Here is a 16,350-nt window from a genome sequence, read left to right on the forward strand (position 1 = left end):
GGATCTGTTTCAAGTGACATTGAATGAAGGATGACACGTCCAAAAAATAATACAATAAGTGTTTCTCAGTTTGACAGAGGGGTTGATATTGAATGGATGGACAAATATATATTTCTCAAAGACTAAAATTCAAAAATAGTAATAGCCTATTCCATTTACACTAAACGGGGCTCTGCTATTCTTTCTGTTAAACGGAGGCTTCACTGAAGCAAGTTTGCAAGGGAAACAAGGTCACTTGTAAACTCATATTGTGGCAGAGAGACTGAAAAAAACTACATAAGTAGGGGTTTCAGCCGGTTTAGTTTTAAAACATTACAATTAAAAACTAAGGTATAGGGTAGGGTTTCATAATTGTCTAAAAAGGCAATATTTGCACATCTTGAAGCTATTCTCCCATTATAAACAGTTCATATTAACAAACAAAGTAAAGGCAGCTTTGATTTCTTGACCAGGCCGTGAAATAGTAGTTGACCACTCTTGGGCGGGAGTTTCAGTTGTAGAAATGCTTATGGACAAACATTAACATTAAAGTGGTAGGTACAGTAGATAACAGAGGAGTCTTCACTTTGTTGGCATACAGAGCATAGACAGCATGGACAGTACTGCACTGCATATACACTGATAGAGAAGAGGCAGCTAGGCCCAGAGCCATGTATTTAGAGAGTTGGGCCAATAAAGTTTCTGCATTATGATGCAATTGCATGACTGTCTACAATTAGAACAATATTCAAAATTCTAAAAGTTTGCCTAACTCTAAATATATGGCTCTGGCTAGGCCTATATAGCATAACAGTGAGTAGACCCATTGAGAAGGGACGTAGTCCACTGTGAATATGATGATGACACAACACAGGAGAGCCAGGCCACTGTAGCCTTGAATATTACCCACATCAATTAGGCACTTCCTCTGACACACAAAACCCCCGGTGACTTTGCTTTGCAGTGATCATGGACAACAAAGACATTTCACATTTCAATGTTCAAGAAACAAACAAAACAAACATTGAAAAACATGTCACAGTAAACAGAACTCATGAGAGAAGAGGACTCTCTCCCAACTGTAACTGATTGTTGTGTCCCAGCTGATACCATATTCTCCCAATCCTCTAGCAGGGTGAGCTAGCTGCTCCAGATATGGTATGGTTTCAGCTGGTACCATTCTCCCACCTCCAGGTGAGCTAGCTGCTCCAGATATGGTATGGTTTCAGCTGGTACCATTCTTCCACCTCCAGGTGAGCTAGCTGCTCCAGATATGGTATGGTTTCAGCTGGTACCATTCTTCCACCTCCAGGTGAGCTAGCTGCTCCAGATATGGTATGGTTTCAGCTGGTACCATTCTTCCACCTCCAGGTGAGCTAGCTGCTCCAGATATGGTATGGTTTCAGCTGGTACCATTCTTCCACCTCCAGGTGAGCTAGCTGCTCCAGATATGGTATGGTTTCAGCTGGTACCATTCTTCCACCTCCAGGTGAGCTAGCTGCTCCAGATATGGTATGGTTTCAGCTGGTACCATTCTTCCACCTCCAGGTGAGCTAGCTGCTCCAGATATGGTATGGTTTCAGCTGGTACCATTCTTCCACCTCCAGGTGAGCTAGCTGCTCCAGATATGTTCTAGCAGCACTTTTCTACAAAGACATGTAAGTAAGCGAAGGGAAGAGGACGCCATGTCACCATTGTGACGACCTCCACCGTGACCTTTTAAGCTCCTACTCCTCCTCGTTGTCGTTCTCCAACTAGTGATCGACCCTGTCCTGCGTAACCTTACAGTCTTACAGTAAAGTGCACTTCCTCCATCTGCTGCTGAAGTTCTGATAATAATGCTTGAAAATAAGCATGAAGATCCTAGTCCAGAGGGCCCACTCCCCTCTGACAATACAACACAGCATTTAGCCACTGTCAAAATGTTGGCCACTGCTTTACATTCCTTAAAGCAGAAGAAAACTGTGCACTGAACAGAGTTCGAACATATGCGGGTGGGGTTCTCCTCTTTCCAAAGTTCTACCCAGAGAAACCCTGAATGAAGACTTATGTGCAGACAGATAACATAACAGAAATCGTCCATGTAACGATGCAATGACGTTTGAACACAAAAAAATCCTTTGTCTTGCAGTCTTCATGTGCACATTTCCAGCACGCATCTTCTCTGAAAAGGCCATGTAGCCTCTAAACTGAGAGCATAGCCACACCTCAGCATATGTAGGGAGAAGCCTTGTCTATTTAGGTGCTCTATGAGCTATGAGTTTGCCTCAGAGACCAGACCCCACTCTCCCCTCTCTCCTCAGGGCTCACATATCCTCTCCTCTCCCTCTCTAATGTAGTCCAGCATGCCTCCTCTCCGGGGGGCTACCTGATCCGGCCGTCACCTTTGACAGGGCCAAGTTCTGACTTGGGGTCTGGGGCGAGGGAGCTCCAGGTGGACTTGGTGCAGGGGCCCAGGGAAGGGCAGGGGCCCGGGGAGGGCTGGGTGGAGCACAGGTCCCCGGTCACCCAGAAGGCCCCCACGGTGCTGTCCACCCAGGCATCCAGGGGCTTGCCTACCAGCTGGGCCCTCTGCTGGGCCTCCTGCAGGGCAGGCTCCTGGGGGGGCAGCTTCAGAACAGATCTCAGCTGCTGGAAGCCCTGCTCTAGGTACAGGTTGCCTGGTGGCCCCGCGTGCAGCCAGCTGTCCTCCTCTGGATCAGGCAGGGTGGCAGGGGGAGGAAGAAAGGGAAGAGAGGAATGTTAGGGATCAGTTCACAACATCCTCATCAGATACATAAATACATACTGAGACAAGTCTTCTAGTGAGTTGAATTGGATAAGGAGGCTGAATGGCTGCACTGAATCAAACAGAACATCAAAGGGGCGAACTACTCTGAACTAAACTCTCTTTGGAACCACTTCACTTCCTGGTAAAAAGTATCGATGAACTACCCGACCCTCAAACCACCAGGCTCACCTTGGCGTAGTGGCTCTCGTCCTTTGAAGGCCAGGGGCATGACGACGAAGCGAGCCTCGGCCACGCGCTCCCACAGCCTGAGCACCCTGACTGTCCAGGCCCCAGGGCGGAGCGGCCGCTGCAGCGGGGGCTTGTACTGCGTGTACTCTGCATCCACATCCACGCTGATGTCATAAGATGCCGCCACCGTCTGGGCGGGGTCGATCCACACGATGGTAGCAGTGAGGTTGGGCCCCCTCACCCACCTCTGTACCGCCACCGGCTCGTCCAGCGGCCCGATCACACCGCCGAAGTTCCGGAAGATTCTCTCCTTGGGATCCCACTCTGTGCCCACCTGAGGGGGAAAAATAAGCAGACACAGACATTTTACATCAATGTGTTAGGGCAGTCTTGTATCCTTGTTGTACTAATGGTATTCTAACTTCTTAATTTGTATCCAACATCTAGACTACAGTAGATATGGGTATTTCATCATCAAACTAGGTCCACAAACGTGTTCATCCGTAGTCTCAGCCCTTGCCATACACCACTATCTAAACTGCAACAACCTTGACTGTACACAATACCCATAGAAATACAGACAGACAGACATCTAACTATCTATCTATCTCAGCTCCAACCCACCTCCAGGTTCTTGAGCCTCTCAAACTCCCTGAGGTTTTTCTCCAGCTGCATGGTGGCCTGAGGCACGGCCCACACCTCCACCGTTTCCCTGACCCTTGACCCCACGTTCTGCACCTCCTGACGGACCAGGTAGCCCTGGAAACGCTCGTCGTAGAAATACAGGTGCACCGACACCGGGTAGCCTATTGGCTCATACCTGCACAAAAGGAGGAAGAGATATTTGAATAGACAATATGAGAAGGTCAAATAAATTGAGATATTTGTTTAGTGTGTATATCAATAATTAAACCTGGACTTAAGTTGTCCTTCTTTTGAAGAAATCTATCTATTGAGCCTCAACTAGCCTAAGTAATAGTGAAATATTCCACTCTGAATCTACCATTTGGAAAGATTGTAGTATTCAGGGCAGGGCCTCACTTGCAGGTATCCAGGCTGGTCTGGCTGCTCTCCAGGCTCCTGAGGCCCAGGCGGAAGAAGGAGGAGTAGGCCGTGAGGGCCACGTCACTGAGGGAGCCCACCCCATCCGCCCGCTCAAACAGGCTCTCCCAGTAGGCCTTGATGGCCACCGTCCCTGGGGCGTAGTGCCCATACAGGTGGGTGTCCAGGATGTCTATAGCCTCCTGGTTCACCATGGACTCAAACTTACGGGCAAAGAACGTGGGCCGGGTCAGTTGCTGTGGGGGAATGAACACATGAGAATCAAGGTTAAATACTACACTTGTTGGCTGAGGAGGAGTGCAGCAGTTAAGGACACTCAATTTGAACTCATGATGGGTACAACAGTGCCCTCTCCTGGCTGGCTGGCTGACTGACCTGTATCCTGATGAGGTCCTGTGGTTTGAAGTCGTTGGGGGAGCAGCCGCACCAGTCCACTATGTGTTTGTACTGACACTTACAGCCCAGCTTCCTGTTCCAGTTGGTTACACGCAGGTTGTTGTCCACCAGAGAGTCACACATGTGACTGTTCCCCAGCACTGTGTGGAAGAAGGACTGGAACAGAGAGGAGGGATTATATTAATATTTCAAACACTGGGTTATGTGGCATTTACTGTAAATAGAATTGCAACATTTCACCATCTCCACAGGGATTCCTGAACAATGAAGACAATCCAGACATGTTTCAAAACATCAAATCAATGCTTTTGACTCTAGTGTACAACATTCAATACTAAGATATGACCTCAACCAACCCACTTTAACTGGCAGCTAAACGCTCTGTGACCCCTTCTTCAGTCTAGCACCTCTACTGCCCAGAGAGGCTGTGACTGAAGCAGTCACATTGTCATCTTCACCACTACATTTCACCATCATCATTTTCCCTGTCCATTACCTCAGCGGGGAGCAGGGCGTAGGTGTAGAACTGTTTCAGGCCCGCCACCAGCTCATCCTGGGAGTTGATGACGTACTCTACGAAGCGCCTGGTGAGGGAGAACCAGTCAGAGCCCCCAGACACCTCCAGGCCCTCAGGGATGGTCCGCTCACCCAGCCGCCACATGTGGTTGTCACACTCATGGAACAGCCGGTCCAGACCCTGCTTCTTTATGAACCTGGAGGTCACAGGCAGTGTTCATTTCGTCAACAATAACTATGACAAAATATATTAGTCAACAACCTATTTTTCCTTTTGATCTGTTTTGTCCAATCAGAAACAGCCTTTGCATAATATAATGCAATCCTCTCATTGGTCTTTCAGTTGCGCATGCTGATTGAGCTGATCTGCCCGGCTCTCCCACACACAGCTACCAGGCGGCCACTTCAGTCTAGAGTGTTAGTAAACTGATAACTAAAACTATGAAGGATGAAATTACTAAAATGTGTAATTTTAGTAACAGTTAAAGCTTTTTAGTCAAAAGACTAAGACTAAATCTAAAATAGCTGCCAAAATTAACACTGCACAGGGAAGGACAGTGATTAAGAGTTATTCATTTATCTAACCACTACTTTACCAAGCAAGTTCATTGACAACCTGTTACCTAACTTCAGCAATAATAATCAGCAATAATAACTGATCTTAAATAGTTTGTCAGAGAGCTGTCCTTGACTATATGGGAAATAAACATCAAACAGAAGCTTTACATCATAATCATCATTCCTTTAATTTTCCCTTCCAACATCTTAGTCCTCTCCTCCAATATGAAAGCTTAACCATTACATCATACTGAGTGAAGCTAAGCTTGATGAGAAGAGCAGTGGAGGAAAATCTCAGCCGATGTGAGCGGTGTCAGACACTAACAGTAAGAGCCAAGTGTGTCAGACAGACTGACGAGGCTGTGAGTCAGAGGTTTCCTAACTAAGCGCCCTACCTCGCGTTCTCCCGCCCATGTGACTTGAGGAAGTTCTGGTCTCTGTGCTGTGACAGAAAAGCCACCAGTTCATCGTTGGTCCTGCCGGAAGGCGATAGGCCGAGGAGAAGACAGAAAGAAAGGAGTGAAGGAAAAAAGAAGAGGAGAGGATTAGGTTGGGAATAAAACGCTGACTGGAGCGTGGCGCGAGGACTTTCCCTGGGTGGAATTAGCCGCTGTCGGCAGGATTTGGGAGGCAGCGGCGGCTCCTCTGTGTGCATCCAAGTATTCCCGTTTATTCCCCCCCTTTAAACCCTGGGACGGTTCAGGATGATTGGCCACTGCTCTGGAAGCAGCTCAGAAGGGCCTCAGAAATCCACCCCAGAACTGATTGACAAGAAAGAGGCGATTTAGCAGTCTGTCTCTGTGCATCAGTGACCAAAACAGTCCATGACAGTCTGGGCTTTCAACTAGCAGGAGACGTGGCTCTCCTTTATCTTGTAGCTATAGGAGTCAAAGTCACTGCAGGTCAACAGAATAATTGAATAAAATCGCAGTGAGACCAAAAAGCTCCGCAACAGATGAAAGGCTCAGACAGGCACAAATGAAAATACAAATCCAGAGCACGTTTCTTCTAAACAGATTGAGAGTTGTGTGGTAGGAGGAATACAGATATTACAAATGTGATCATATTGTGGAGCATTTTGATTGAGATCAAGTCTTCATCACACATATGTCAATTAACCATAATAAACATTAAACAATAGTTTCAAAGCCAATCATATGACAGTGGTGTTATAGTCACTGACCTGGTGGGGAAGTCAGTGGCACTGAGGTTGATGAAGAAGTCCCAATTCCAATCCAGCATGGAGAGCAGGTCCTGCATGCTGCGCAGGTAGGCCTTCAGCAGGCTGGCACCGCCCCAGATGGTCACCATGCGCCAGGGCGTGGCACGCACATTGGGGTACTGCTGGGCGATCTGCTGCACCTCCCGATGCAGGTAGTTGGAGCGCTGGGGGGGTTAGGAGACATTTACATGCACAGTAATAATCTGATATTAAACTGATTATGGCAGTTGGCAAATTATGCATTAGTCATGTAAACACCTTACTCTGCTTATCTTAATGAGCGTACAGTCAAAATCGAAGTAAGCATAAGCCGATTCAAACACCTGGTTTTCTGAGCAATTTTTTTGAATTATTAGGACATGTAAACACCTTAAGGTAACATAATCTGCCTACTGCCATAATCAGTTTCATATTGAATTATTAAAACAGGCACGTGCAAAGAAATCAATAGAATCTACTGGTATGAAATAGCTGTAGGTTCTTCTGACAGCAGGACATGAAGAAAGAATGAGAAGAACTCAGCTAAGAGGCTACTTCCAAACCGTAAAGAAGACCATTAAACATTCAGAGGGAAAGATGGATGGGGGGGCTGCAGCAGGGTTGGTGACAACAGGCCTGAAGGTATGAGAGATGAGATTCTTGCGATGAGAAGAGGAGCAGGTAGAAAGTGTTGTGACAGGGCCCAGCTCCAGGCTAACACAGGGAGAGAGTGGCCTGCTCTGCTGGGCAGGTAGAGAGAGGAGGGCTGCCTGGCGGAAGGACTCCAGAACAACCTGACCTGCTTTCCATCCTGTCCCATCCCTCAAGGCGCCTGCCTACCCGTCCCAGTGAGAGGAGCGATAAGGTGGTGGGTCGTTAGCGTCTAGTCTCATCGGTGGGAGCCCATTGACTCCTCATTTATCAATGCTTTCCCTTCCCTTCTACTCTGCAGTGTTAAACTGTTGCTCTGAGCTCTATGGCTCTGCAGCTGTGTAGACATGCTACCAGGAGCTGGGGTGAGCAACCTGTGTAGACATCCCCCTCTTATAGCTCCCACTTCTCCTACAGCAACCAGACAAACCCCTCTATCCTGACTAATCCTCCAACCACTTCCTTACCTGAGGGTTATTATAGACTCTACTACACATGAAAAACACAGTGACCTCATCAAGCATGTACGAGTCAGCGGGACCCTCCAGGTTAGACCTCCTGCCAGCATATGAGAAGCAGAGACGCAATTCTACATATCAAGGCGTCCTCATAAGCTAACAAGAAACATGCGGAGTACGATAAAGCATAAGCTTAATCATACCCCCTCTGTATGACCTTTGTGTGATTATTTGATCCTGAACATCCAAATGACAAAATACAATTTCCAGCCATAAGAGACTGTATGGTGCATCTAGGAAAGTTCCAACTAAGTAATCCTTTTTTTGTGAACAATTTTTATTGAATGTTTTTATTCAAGATGAAATCCTTCTTGAACCAATCACAGTATAGTGTGTATGTCTGCCAGTAGTTACCTTGTCCACGTGGATGTAGTAGAAGTGGTCTCGGTGGTATATGGCTTTGATGAGGCGTTTGAGCTGTCTGATGGCCCGGCCGTGGACCACCAGGACGAAGGCTACCCTGACTGGGTTCTCCACTTTGGACAGGTCATTGTCCAGCTCATCAGCTGTCTGGACCGGGCTGGAAAAACCTGGGATGAGGACACAACACACAGGATGAGAGAGAGGATCATGGGAATGAGCCTCTGGATACAGACTCTTTGGATGATACACATGGGACTGATTAACAGTCCGATAATGGAAAATAGGTAGTCCTCAAACCCCTACTGTACAGGTGGATGAGGGGTGGGGGGGTGGGAGCTGCCAAAAGAGTACATTCACAGACATCTATGTTTTTGCAGAGGAAATCATTTTACATTAAAACAAGAAATGGAACTGCAAATGTAATATTCATGCATTGATTTAGCCTTGGGGGGCACTTCAAGGCATAAATGAAAAATGTACCAGGGAGAAAAAATATCCAATAGATCATTAAGAGTCTGCAGTGTGTGGGCTGTCTGCATGTACTGTTAGTCTCCGATCCCTAGAGGAATGATGGCTAGGTAGGGGTGTGTCTCACCGTGCTGCGGGCAGAACTGAGGCAGTGCCCTTGGCATGAGCTGCCCGGCCTGATGCTGGCACACAATGTTGGCGATCTCCTGCCGGCACTGCCGCGAGCCGGCGCGGTGCAGGGCTGACAGGGCATCCTTGCCCATGATGTCACACTTGGGCACAAAGTCGCTGCTGGGGGCATGGGGTGCCCCCTCCACGCTGCCCGGTTCCCCTGGCATGGCTGGAGGGGGTAGTCTGGCCGCCCCCTCCCCTCCGCCCCGGGTATCAGTGAAGTTACGGCTGCTGGAGGGGTCGTGGGGAGGAACACCGTCAGCTGCTACCCCTACCCCCTGGCCCAGGGGCACCTTCACCCTGACGGTGGGCTTCCCCCGGCGCTTGTTGCCCCTCCGGAGGGCGCTGGCGGCCGTGGCCCCCGTCCTCTCCAGCCTGCTGTTCCATCGGGCCCCGCTCCTCCCAGACAAGGCGTTCTGTCTCTCCCAGCCCACCGCCTCCCTTTTGGGGTCCTGGCTGTTGTGGTCAGGCAGCTTAGACCGACGTGTTTTCCTCTGGGGAGGGGGGAGAGAGTTAGCACAGAGAAGATTCTCATTCTCCTCCTTTCCTGTCGATACACTACACAACATACTGGGACCAATCAAATTATTAGGAAGAGTGTTTGTGAAACGAGAAGATGATTCACCCTCTAAGAACAACCAAAACAAGACGACAACAGAGCAGGAGCACCAGAGGCGAGATATGTTTACAGTGTGTTTTGTTTTTGCTCAGGGTTATTTTTAGCCCCCCCTCTTCCTTTTGTGGAAGTAATCAGAGAAGGCACAACATACAGATGGGTAATGAAGGCAGTGATTCACCGCGGTGACCTCAATAAACGCACAGCACAGAGCGCACACAGCGCATGCATGGACAATCAGTCACACCACATGAAATTGGGCATATGCTCACATCTACAATGAGAGTCCTTATCAGAGCACTGCGGGGAGTGTGTGTATGTATATATGTGTGTGTGACAGACAGAGAAGTCCTCTGAGGAGTAATTAGTGAGGCCTGTAAATGGGCAACGACAGACAGACAGACAGGCAGGCAGGCAGGCAGGCAGGCAGGCAGGGGGAGCTGGAGGGCTGCCACGCTCTGAGCTGCCCAATAAGATCACTGTCGGCCAGAGGCCAAGTGGCCTTATCAGCAGCCACCCCTGCAACCCCAGGAGCGCTGAGCGCAGCGCTGCCCACTTCAGCACCCAGCCCTAAGCCCCTGCCACTTCAACTCTACAGTGCACAGCAATGGCCCTCCACCAACACCAGGACCAGGGCTACCTTGGGAGGAGGGTGTGTGTGGTTTGGGGGCGGGGGGGGCAGGGACACTCCAGTCACAATAATATTTTTTCCCTCAGTGAGACTGTTGTATCTTACATTTGAAAAAAAGATTTCACTGAGCAAATAATTTGATTTCAAAGCAAGACTTTGGACAGAGAAATCAAAAGTCAACAGTAAAGCCTCTCAGAGCAAAGCCTTCCTGTTCATCTTGTTTATCTGTGGATCCCAAAAGGAATGGTACACAACTAGGTTAAATTTTTTGATGTGCCTGAATGTGATGCAAGTTTCAAAACCACGTTTTTTTAAGGTCTATCCCTTCATTCACATTCTGAGCAACTAAGTAAAAACATAAGACAAAAAACCATCATGACTCTTCTGGCTCTAAGGGTGTTTCTGGTGGTTAGTGGAGATAAACAGGGAAACATAACTTCTCACCACACTCTTATTGGAATGCAAAAAATGGGGCATCCACAAATGGATGCATCGAAAGCAGCAACCCCCCAGCTATTTTCACTTCTGGCAGGACAATATCACAGCTTACCACGCTGGCTTATTGGAATTGTACAGAAGGGCCCCAAAATATGCACCTGGAGAGGGGATAGAAAAACAGGGAGTGGGCATGGCCCTGAGTGGGCCCTCACCACACGGCGCTGGCACAGAGACAGACCAGAGCACAGACTGTGGGAACAGAGGCTATGGCCTGGGACAGACAGCACAAGGCAGGGAGATAGACCAGTGCCAGTCTGCCAGCCAGTCGCCAACCCACACAACACAGCTCCTGATCGCCCAGTGCACCACAAATGCTGTTCCAGTTAAAAAACCATTTGTCCACAATGATGTTACAGCCCAGCCCCATTGAATGTGTTTTAATTCAAGGAGTCTATTGAAAAGCATCATAGGGCAAAAAATCCATATTTTAAAAGAGTGTTACTCTACTGGTGGTTCACTGGTTCAAACATCTACCAAATGTTATGTGGACTTGGGCAATGTTATCATATTGTAGAGAAACACAGCAATTTCAATTAAACTTTTCACAATTTTTCACACTTTTTAATTAACGCTCTCACATCAGAGGCGGGTTTCTTTTCTTTTTTTCTTTCCAATTAGTTGAAGCCATATCACTGCCTTCATCTCCATGTGAGGGGAGCGGACCAGCATGCCCCAGCAGCTCTTTATGAAGCCACTGACTGGGGATGACGGAACAGAAGGTGCGGTTTTCTTCACTTCTTCTCAAGTCCTCTTCTGTGGGGGCTATAATAGGATGCATGTGTTTGTGTTCACACATGCACAGCAAGCTTCTGATTAGAGCAGATGTGAGTTACATCAAGGCCACTGAGCAGAGAGGGATTCAGTCCACTCACTCAGCCCTGCATAGGCCCCAGCTCTATACACACACTCACTCAGAAGGGGGAGGGCCACTGCCATTGTGTTAAATACATATTTTTCTCCATTTTAGTCATTTAGCAGACGCTCTTATCCAGGGGGACTTAAAGTAGTGAGTGCATACATTTTTCATACTGTTCCCCCGTGGGAATCGAACCCACAACCATGGCGTTGCAATGCTCTACCAACTGAGCCACACGGGAACTGAAAAAAGCCCTCCTCCAGCCTCCCGATAACCTCATTTATCACATGATTTACCTAACAAAAGGTACATTTCAGTAGGCGGTTGGTACAAGGTTCAAAATTATGTTGCACCATTGGGCGGTGGGCGTATAAATGTGCCTTTGTTTAAGCTGGCTGGCTCAGGCTTGAGGACTGAAGTGATGGTAATAGCTGGATGCATCCTTATGGAATGAACATGGAGAGTAACAGAGGAAGGCCCTAAAAATTGTCAAAGACTCCAGCCACCCTAGTCATAGACTGTTCTCTCTGCTACCGCACGGTCAAGCGGTACCGGAGCACCAAGTCTAGGTCCAAAAGGCTTCTTAACAGCTTCTACACCCAAGCCATAAGACTCCTGAACATCTAATCAAATGGCTACCCGGACTATTTGCATTGTCCTCCCCCCCTCTTTTATGCTGCTGCTGCTCTGTTTATTATCTATGCATAGTCACTTTAACTATACCTACATGTACATATTACCTCAATTACCTCGACTAACCGGTGCCCCCGCACATTGACTCTGTACCGTACCGCCTGTATATAGCCTTGCTACTGTTATTTCTACTGCTTTTATTTTTTTACTTATCTATTGTTTACTTAACACTTATTTTTCTTAAAACTGCATTGTTGGTTAAGGGCTTGTAAGTAAGCATTTCACTGCAAGGTACCTGTTGTATTCGGCGCATGTGACAAATAAAATTTGATTTGATTTGATTTAAAGCAATCTACTAGATGTCACAATAGGAACATCCTGCTCTCAAGACGATCTCATGTCATGTCACATTTCCTGTTTACACTGTGTCCGTCCAAAGGGAAATGCATTCATTGCATCTTGGCTGTTATAAATTCAGACAGATGGTTGATGTAATGCTCCTATTGGTCCAAGTAATAACATATTTTTGATTGCGATAAAGGACGTAGCATAGAAACACATTAAGCAGAGAATGGCTAATGGTGGGTTTACTCCAAGAAATAATATAGATTTAACACATCACCAGTGAAACACACAGTCCAGAGACACAGAGTTCCAGAGAAAACCTACCCACCCTATGCACAGTGCCTTTTCTGGGGCCCTCCTTAGATGCTTCCTCTCCCTCCACGTATGCACAGTTCAGTGAGACAGCTCTGTGTGACCACCCGAGCCACGGCCTGTTCACCCTGCTACCATCTAGAAGGCGAGGTCAGTACAGGTGCATCAAAGCTGGGACCGAGAGACTGAAAAACTGCTTCTATCTCAAGGCCATCAGACTGTTAAATAGCCTTCACTAGCCGGCTACCACCTGGTTACTCAACCCTGCACCTTAGAGGCTGCTGCCCTATGTACATAGACATGGAATCACTGGTCACTTTGCTCGTCCTAATATTTATATATTTCTTAATTCCACTATTTTACTTTTAGATGTGTGTATTGTTGTGAATTGTTAGATACTACTGCACTGTTGGAAATAGGAACACAAGCATTTCACTACACCCACAATAACAGCTGAATCTGTATAATGCCTAAATAAATGTTTAGATGGAGCAAGCACTAGACAAAACACAAACAACAGGACGACTTTATTTGAAGAAGAAATGGGAGGTTCCAGGCCACTGCCTCTAGGGTAGTGTTCCAGGTGTGTGTGTGAGATTGGAGAGCCAAGACTCCCATGGATAAGTATGTTATAGGTCGGTTCAGACGCTCTAGTTCAGTCAGTACTTTAGAAAATATAGACCAAATTGGCTAAATGCGTTGTTTAACTAGAAACAGTTCAGGTTTAATATTATACTTGGAAAGAATGCAAGTCAATTACTATGCTTATATCAAGACCAATAAATTGTGAATTAAACTGAGAGTAAATGACTAAGATGACTATGGTATGCAATGGATCATGAGCCAACTCAGATAGCTTGGTGCAAGAACAAGGAAAGATGAGCCAGAGGGAAGCATGACCGCACATTCCATATGCTTGCTCCAAGTCGTTGCATGTCATAAATTGACATTATACTCGCAAGTCTTGACACCTACTTTGAATAATCACCGAATCTATTAATCCTGTTGGCAAGCCAGATAATCAACCTCGCCATGTATTTCCGTTATCTTCATCACTACACAGTCACACAATACTAATTGAAGTGACAGTCGCAGCACCAATCAACATTCATCCAAGGACATGCCAAGTCACAACAGAATGAAATGAGAGCCTACACAATGTGCCCTGTTTTTAAATGTTTTGCTTGCTAGTTAGCTGGTTGGCAGTTTACAGTTTACAACAAAATGCCCTCATACGTTATTATGCGTATACTCAGGAAACGTCTAACCTGAATTCTGGAGACAGGTTGGCCAAACAAAGAAGTGGTTCACTTCAAGTATTATTGATTCTTGAACTAGTCTTGTGTAGTTTAACTAGCGAGTTGGTTTAAATCTGCAATTCTAGCTATAATACGCGTACAAGGAATAAGCTTCCTACGAACTAGCTTTGGTTAACTACAGTATCTTTACTGTAGTTCGCTACAGTACAAGAGACAGCTAGCTAACGTTTACGTTAGCATAGTACGCTAGCTTGCTTTAGAGACCAAATCTTATCTTAACCAGCTAACCAAAATCATATTAAGCTTTCTTACCTCCGCCTCGCCCTCTTCGAGACTTCTCAGACTCCATACCACTAGCCCTTGAATCAGAAGAATCGTTAACGCGGCGGCAATCGCTAGTTTGTATCGTCGGAGGAGCTTCTGCACTCTGACGCTGGCCACCATTTTTCCGATTCTAGTTTACGTGAGCGCGTGCCAGGGGAGTAGAGAAGCAACGCACGCGCACGCAACTGATAGACTTGCATTTCCTCAGCGTAGAAGTTGTAGGCAGGCTAATGATTGCATATTTTTGGTTTAAATCTAAGTTTAAGTCTTATACAATACGTTTGATTATTATTTTTTGTTTTTAAGAATGTTATAGGTTTACAGCTAGATAGTTTTATAGAAAATTTGACATTTACATGATGAACAGAACAAATACAATTAAAGCATATCATCATTAGTAATAACATTGGATTGAATGTATTTAGATTTTAATACAAAATACTATTTACGTGTTCCTAATTACATATAAGGATGAAAAGTGCCGCCCTTTCTATAGCCTACAACGTTTTGTCAATCCTCTTTATATGGTTTATTATATTATGAACCATCATGATCATTATGGATCCTTTTTATCATGATAATCAGATTCTATAATTTTGTTATAGCTTGTAGCAGCTCAGTGTCATATATTTAGCTACAGTGCGTTCAGAAAGTATTCAGACCCCTTGACTTTTTCCACATTTTGTTACAGCCTTGTTCTAAAATTGATTAAATAAAACATTTTCCTCAGCAAACTACACACAACACCCCATAATGACAAAGCGAAAACAGGTTTTTAGACATTTTTGGAAATGTATAAAAAAAAAAAACAGAAATACCCTATTTACATAAGTATTCAGACCCTTTGCTATGAGACTCGAAATTGAGCTCAGGTGCATTCTGTTTCCATTGATCATCCTTGAGATGTTTCTACACCTTGATTGGAGTCCACTTGTGGTAAATTCAATTGATTAGACATGATTTGGAAAGGCACACACCTGTCTATATAAGGTCCACAGTTGACAGTGCATGTCAGAGCAAAAACCAAGCCAGGAGGGACTACAGAACCCGATGGTCACTCTGACAGAGCTCTAGAGTTCCTTTGTGGAGATGGGAGAACCTTCCAGAAGGACAACCATCTCTGCAGCACTCCACCAATCAGGTCTTTATGGTAGAGTGGCCAGACAGAAGCCACTCCTCAGTAAAAGGCACATGACAGCCCGCTTGGAGTTTGACAAAAGGCACCTAAAGACTCTCAGACCATGAGAAACAAGATTATTTGGTCTGATGAAACCAAGATTGAACTCTTTGGCCTGAATGCCAAGCGTCACGTCTGGAGGAAACCTTGCACCATCCCTACGGTGAAGCATGGTGGTGGCATCATTATGCTGTGGGGATGTTTTTCATCGGCAGGGACTCAGAGACTAGTCAGGATCGAGGAAAAGATGAACAGAGCAAAGTACAGAGAGATCCTTGATGAAAACCTGCTCCAGAGTGCTCAGGACCTCAGACTGTGGGCAAAGGTTAACCTTCCAACAGGACAACGACCCTAAGCACACAGCCAAGACAACACAGGAGTGGCTTCGGGACAAGTCTCTGAATGTCTTTGAGTGGCCTAGCCAGAGCCCGGACTTGAACCCGATTGAACATCTCTGGAAAGACCTGAAAATAGCTGTGCAGCAACGCTCCCCATCCAACCTGAGAAAGCTTGAGAGGATCTGCAGAGAAGAATGGGAGAAACTCCCCAAATACAGGTGTGCCAAGCTTGTAGCGTCATACCCAAGAAGAATCGATGCTATAATCGTTGCCAAAGGTGCTTCAACAAAGTACTGAGTAAAGGGTCTGAATACTTATGTAAATGTGATATTTCTGGGGGGGTTTTATTATAAATTTGCAAACATTTCTAAAAACCTGTTTTTGCTTTGTCATTATGGGGTATTGTGTGTAGATTGATTAGGGGAAAAAACAATTTAAATCAATTTTATAATAAGGCTGTAACGTAACAAAATGTGGAAAAAGTCAAGGGGTCTGAATACTTTCCGAAGGCACTGTATA

General features: G+C 46.2%; 1 protein-coding gene across 1 annotated transcript; it reads right to left on the reverse strand.

The window, feature by feature from the left end:
• Positions 1-1,148: 1,148 nt before the first annotated feature.
• LOC123485631 (xylosyltransferase 2-like) lies at positions 1,149-14,436 on the reverse strand. The gene is made up of 11 exons (XM_045216683.1): positions 14,305-14,436; positions 8,799-9,336; positions 8,195-8,370; positions 6,654-6,856; positions 5,866-5,946; positions 4,893-5,109; positions 4,376-4,552; positions 3,980-4,236; positions 3,563-3,758; positions 2,939-3,272; positions 1,149-2,672 (listed from the first exon to the last, which is right to left on the reverse strand). Exons 1-11 carry the CDS (start codon positions 14,434-14,436, stop codon positions 2,344-2,346), a joined length of 2,640 nt encoding a protein of 879 aa, XP_045072618.1. The 3' UTR covers positions 1,149-2,343.
• Between the last annotated feature and the right edge of the window lie 1,914 nt (positions 14,437-16,350).

Source organism: Coregonus clupeaformis, unplaced genomic scaffold, assembly GCF_020615455.1.
Source record: "Coregonus clupeaformis isolate EN_2021a unplaced genomic scaffold, ASM2061545v1 scaf0772, whole genome shotgun sequence".
Classification (NCBI taxonomy): Eukaryota; Metazoa; Chordata; class Actinopteri; order Salmoniformes; family Salmonidae; genus Coregonus; species Coregonus clupeaformis.